This window comes from Oncorhynchus kisutch, linkage group LG9 (assembly GCF_002021735.2).
Source record: "Oncorhynchus kisutch isolate 150728-3 linkage group LG9, Okis_V2, whole genome shotgun sequence".
Classification (NCBI taxonomy): domain Eukaryota; kingdom Metazoa; phylum Chordata; class Actinopteri; order Salmoniformes; family Salmonidae; genus Oncorhynchus; species Oncorhynchus kisutch.
Genome location: NC_034182.2, coordinates 42,111,160 through 42,117,666, shown reverse-complemented (window position 1 = coordinate 42,117,666; position 6,507 = coordinate 42,111,160). Strand labels below are relative to the sequence as shown.

Genomic DNA, 6,507 nt, shown 5'->3' with positions numbered 1-6,507 from the left:
ACACACATCAGGACATATACACACATCAGGACATATACACACATCAGGACATATACACACACATCAGGACATATACACACACATCAGGACATATACACACATCAGGACATATACACACATCAGGACATATACACACATCAGGACATATACACACATCAGGACATATACACACATCAGGACATATACACACACATCAGGACATATACACACACATCAGGACATATACACACATCAGGACATATATACACATCAGGACATATACACACATCAGGACATATACACACATCAGGACATATACACACATCAGGACATATACACACATCAGGACATATATACACATCAGGACATATACACACATCAGGACATATACACACACATCAGGACATATACACACATCAGGACATATATACACATCAGGACATATATACACATCAGGACATATACACACACATCAGGACATATACACACACATCAGGACATATACACACACATCAGGACATATACACACACATCAGGACATATACACACATCAGGACATATACACACATCAGGACATATACACACATCAGGACATATATACACATCAGGACATATACACACACATCAGGACATATACACACACATCAGGACATATACACACACATCAGGACATATACACACACATCAGGACATATACACACACATCAGGACATATACACACACATCAGGACATATACACACACATCAGGACATATACACACACATCAGGACATATACACACACATCAGGACATATACACACATCAGGACATATACACACATCAGGACATATACACACATCAGGACATATACACACATCAGGACATATACACACATCAGGACATATACACACATCAGGACATATACACACATCAGGACATATACACACATCAGGACATATACACACATCAGGACATATACACACATCAGGACATATACACACATCAGGACATATACACACATCAGGACATATACACACATCAGGACATATACACACATCAGGACATATACACACATCAGGACATATACACACATCAGGACATATACACACATCAGGACATATACACACATCAGGACATATACACACATCAGGACATATACACACATCAGGACATATACACACATCAGGACATATACACACATCAGGACATATATACACACATCAGGACATATACACACATCAGGACATATATACACATTAGGAAATATATACACATTACGACATATTTTAAGGCAAAAAGGATTGACGGTAGGAAGCCATAATAGCTAAATAAAACTAAATGGATTTATGTAAATGCAGTCGTCTCGGGTTTTCATTTTCATTCATGTAACAATTGCAAAGACACTGGCAACTTTGCATTTGTAGTCAACTTCATCGTGAAGTTCTCAGCGGCCACCACAGACAAATAAACATCTGGACTCTTTTGTTTAACAGTGATCTCGTGTGTATAAAGTAGAAAACACATCCAACTACACATCGTTCAACCAGTGGTCTGAGGTAGTGGATAAATAACCAGCGTTTCCAAGTGCAACTTTAGTAACGATGGTTTCTGGAAACAGCTCCAAGATTTAACGATGCTCCTAAGCAGGTTCTAACAATTAACTTAGCATTTAGATACTTCTGGGAAACCAGGCGCTGGGCAGTCTGGAGTCATGAGACGCTCAGCGCCCCTTCGGACTGACTGGGCAAAATACAACCACAAGACAAATCAGACTCAGTCTGTTTTCACATCTTTGGGCTCAAATAGGCTGTTGACATTCTAAATCAAGTCACGTCCTGACAATCTAAATCACGTCATGTCCTGACAATCTAAATCACATCCTGGCATTCTAAATCACGTCCATACAATCTAAATCACGTCCTGACATTCTAAATCACGTCCTGACATTCTAAATCACGTCCTGACATTCTAAATCACGTCCATACAATCTAAATCACGTCCTGACATTCTAAATCACGTCCTGACATTCTAAATCACGTCCTGACATTCTAAATCACGTCCTGACATTCTAAATCACGTCCTGACATTCTAAATCACGTCCTGACATTCTAAATCACATCCTGACATTCTAAATCACGTCCTGACATTCTAAATCACGTCCATACAATCTAAATCACGTCCATACAATCTAAATCACGTCCTGACATTCTAAATCACGTCCATACAATCTAAATCACGTCCTGACATTCTAAATCACGTCCATACATTCTAAATCACATACTGACATTCTAAATCACATGATCTACTACATTACCCATAATGCTGTGTGTATGATGTCCTGTTTTTTTGTATTTATTTTACCTTTATGTAACTCGGCAAGTCAGTTAAGAACAAATTCTTATTTTCAATGACGGCCTGGGAACAGCGGGTTAACAGCCTGTTCAGGGAGAGATTTGTACCTTGTCAGCTCGGGGATTTGAACTTGCAACCTTCCGGTGACTAGTCCAACTCTCTAACCACTAGGCTACCCTGCCGCCTCTACACTCTAACCACTAAGCTACCCTGCCGCCTCTACACTCTAACCACTAGGCTACCCTGCCGCCTCTACACTCTAACCACTAGGCTACCCTGCCCCCCCTACACTCTAACCACTAGGCTACCTGCCACCTCTACACTCTAACCACTAGGCTACCCTGCCGCCTCTACACTCTAACCACTAGGCTACCTGCCACCTCTACACTCTAACCACTAGGCTACCTGCCACCTCTACACTCTAACCACTAGTCTACCTGCCCCCCCTACACTCTAACCACTAGTCTACCTGCCCCCTCTACACTCTAACCACAGGCTACCCTGCCGCCTCTACACTCTAACCACTAGGCTGCCCTGCCGCCTCTATCTGGCAGAGAGGACCCTGATCCCACCAGTATGATATACTACATTACCCATAATGCTGTGTGTATGAATACCCTCACCTTTGATTCCCTTGTCGTGGTTGAAGGCGTCCAGGTCAGCGATCTGATAGAGAGGACCCTGATTCCACCAGTTCATCTCAGGTATGGGTTTACACCTGGGGGCCTGGACGATGATCACTATGGCCCCAGCCAGCATCCCCACCCAGCCCAACCAAAACAAGACCAGGAGTACCCAGCGTGTCCTCACCCACCTGGAGGGGAGAGAGAAGAAGAGGAGGAGAGGGGAAGAAATAGGCTAAAATAAGTTTCAATTGTATACTGAACAAAAAATATAAACACAACAGTGTTGGTCTTATTTTCCATGAGCTGAAATACGAGTCCAGACATTTTCCATAGGCACAAAGAGATCATTTCTCTCAAATTGTGTGCATAAATTTGTTTACATTCCTGTTAGTGAGCATTTCTCCTTTGCCAATTACGCTGATTAAACAGCCTAATTATTACACAGGTGCACCTTGTGCTGGAGACAAAAGGCAACTAAAATGTGCAGTTTTGTCACACAACCCAAAGCCACAGATGTCTCTTGTTTTGAGGGAGCGTGTAATTGGCATGCTGACTGCAGGAATGTCCAACAGAGCTGTTGCCAGAGAATTGACTGTTCATTTCACAACCATAAGCCGCCGTTTTAGATCATTGGTCAGTATGTCCAACCGACCTCACAACCGCAGACCACATGTAACCACGCCAACCCAGGACCTCCACATCCAGCTTCTTCACCTGCAGGATTGTCTGAGGTGGTGAAAGGGGGGGGGGGGGGGGGGGGGGGGGTTGCTGTGGAGTATTTTGGTCTGTATTAAAGCCCTTTTGTGGGGAAAACCTCATTTTGATTGGCTGGGCCTGGCTCCCCAGTGGTCGGACCTGGCTCCCAAGTGGGTGGGCCTTGGAGGGTGTAGGCTGAGCCCCTGCCCAGTCATGTGAAATCCATAGATTAGGACCGAATGAATTTATTTCCATTGACTGATCTTCTTTTATGAACTGTAACTCAGTAGAATCTTTGAAATTGTTGTATGTTCCATTTATATTTTTGTTCAATATACATAACTACATTGCATATTAAGCTAATTGATTTCTAGCAACATTAAGTTGAATTTAAGATAGTTACCGTTTTTTTTATTTTTAAGTATAAGATATTAACAACCAACCCCCTAACTTACCCGGGTGTGCCAGCGACTTTCATGAGCTCTTCCTTCGACAGCCCGGTAAACTTAACATCCTCCTCCGGTACCTTCTGCTTCAAGTTTCCGTTCTTCTCAGCCCCCGGTCCGTCGCCGGTCATCGGTAGTTTCTCCTGGTCCAACTCGTTCAACTCAACATCCTTCATATCGACCTCGGTGTCCTTACTCATGTTCGGGAAGGTTTTCTTTTTGCCTGTAGAAAAGATTGAGTAGTGTCGACATTATTTTAGTCAAGTTCACCTTCAATTAAATAGAAACGGTGTGCATATCCCCCGAATGAAGGACACAAAGTAGGCTACACTTCCCCAACCTTAGTCTCAAAGACGTTCATATCCATTTTAAATACTTTTTTTCCGACAAACAAAATGCCGTTTTTTGTTGCTTTCCTGACAAATGTTAATTTGTGAAAAGTAGCCTACTCAATTCATTTTTATATTGTCGTGATTTATCTGTAGGGCGACCACAGTACCTATGCAAATTGTTTTGTTAATAAACTAAACGAACAACGGAGCTAGTCAGTTGATGATAATGGCGCCCGTATTATTACCTGCTTAAAAAATAGACTCCGTTGAGTTAGCACCAGGCAAGTATATGTCTACTTCCAGCCACTTGTTCCGTCTAAAGTCTTACAGCATCGCAGACTCACATTTACTTATAAGGTCGCGCCTCCGCCCACAATTTAAGGACACACCAATAGGAACCTTGAAAGTAGAGTTTACCGTTTGATTGGCGTACGCAATCACACTTTAAAACACCCTTCCGCGTGACTTGGTTGGAATGTATCGAGCAAGCCGCAGGAGCTGGATATTTGAGCCCCTTTCAACCATTTTGGAATCAGAGAAAATTGTGAGAAAAACACGACGAAGAAACTCATATGAAGTTGTGAAGTTACAAGACAGGACAGTACACCCTTTGAATCTTAGGCATTTTGTATGGCCCGTTGTGATTTTAACATGGAAGTATTGGTTCGGCAAACTCAATAAAAAAAGTGTATTTATGTGTAACGAAACCAGTACACCCCACTGGCTACACAACAATACCAGAAATTAGCTTTGAGCCACACACGTGAACGTTATAACATTTTGGTTATGATCAGTTAATGGCAACTTCCCATACCTTTAACTCTTACTGCGCTGACCCCTCCTGTCTCAGCCTCCAGTATTTATGCTGCAGTAGTTTATGTGTCGGGGGGCTGGGGTCAGTTTGTTATATCTGGAGTACTTCTCCTGTCCTATTCGGTGTCCTGTGTGAATCTAAGTGTGCGTTCTCTAATTCTCTCCTTCTCTCTTTCTTTCTCTCTCTCGGAGGACCTGAGCCCTAGGACCATGCCCCAGGACTACCTGACATGATGACTCCTTGCTGTCCCCAGTCCACCTGGCCATGCTGCTGTTCCAGTTTCAACTGACCTGAGCCCTAGGACCATGCCCCAGGACTACCTGACATGATGACTCCTTGCTGTCCCCAGTCTACCTGGCCATGCTGCTGCTCCAGTTTCAACTTCCACCTGACTGTGCTGCTGCTCTAGTTTCAACTGTTCTGCCTTATTATTATTCGACCATGCTGGTCATTTATGAACATTGAACATCTTGACCATGTTCTGTTATAATCTCCACCCGGCACAGCCAGAAGAGGACTGGCCACCCCACATAGCCTGGTTCCTCTCTAGGTTTCTTCCTAGGTATTGGCCTTTCTAGGGAGTTTTTCCTAGCCACTGTGCTTCTCCACCTGCATTGCTTGCTGTTTGGGGTTTTAGGCTGGGTTTCTGTACAGCACTTTGAGATATCAGCTGATGTACGAAGGGCTATATAAATAAATTTGATTTGATTTGATTTTGATTTGAAGACCAACGTAGTCCAGCACAGTTGTGTAAAGCAAACTCTTAGCCGCAGGAAGCAGGGGTAAATGGGGGTGCTGGAATAATGTTGCCAAAATTAGAAAATAAAAAATATTATATTCCCCAAAGTATCCTACTGTCTGAACAGACATAAAAATAAAATATATATATTATATAAATACTACACCAGAGAGAATAATTTAACTTCAGAGGATCGTACACATCACATTTTAATAGAATTGCAATGGATTATATTTTATCACAAGCACTTAGTCGGGAAGGCCGCAACACGTACAGCAAACATTGGAGAGCTAGTTGCCATAGAGATACTTTTGGAACCTCTAACCCTGGCACAGAATGGGAACAGCCATCTATGCATTATAGTTACAGTAGTTATAGTTACAGTAGTTATAGTTACAGTTGAAGTCGGAAGTTTACATACACTTAGCTTGGAGTCATTAAAACTCGTTTTTCAACCACTCCACAAATTTCTTGTCAACAAACTATAGTTTTGGCAAGTCGGTTAGGACATCTACTTTGTGCACGACACAAGTCATTTTTCCA

The 6,507-nt window shown here is 42.6% G+C and overlaps 1 protein-coding gene across 1 annotated transcript in view; it reads right to left on the bottom strand.

Moving 5' to 3' along the window:
- The window catches only part of LOC109897153 (4F2 cell-surface antigen heavy chain), a 13,789-nt gene extending 9,038 nt beyond the window's left edge, over positions 1–4,751 (bottom strand). The window contains exons 1-3 of the mRNA XM_031832623.1: positions 4,657–4,751; positions 4,089–4,302; positions 2,935–3,125 (exon numbers count right to left, since the gene is read on the bottom strand). Of these exons, the coding sequence (XP_031688483.1) occupies positions 2,935–3,125; positions 4,089–4,279 (382 nt within the window). The 5' untranslated portion in view covers positions 4,280–4,302; positions 4,657–4,751. The remainder of the gene's footprint in view (positions 1–2,934; positions 3,126–4,088; positions 4,303–4,656) is intronic.
- Positions 4,752–6,507: the final 1,756 nt, after the last annotated feature.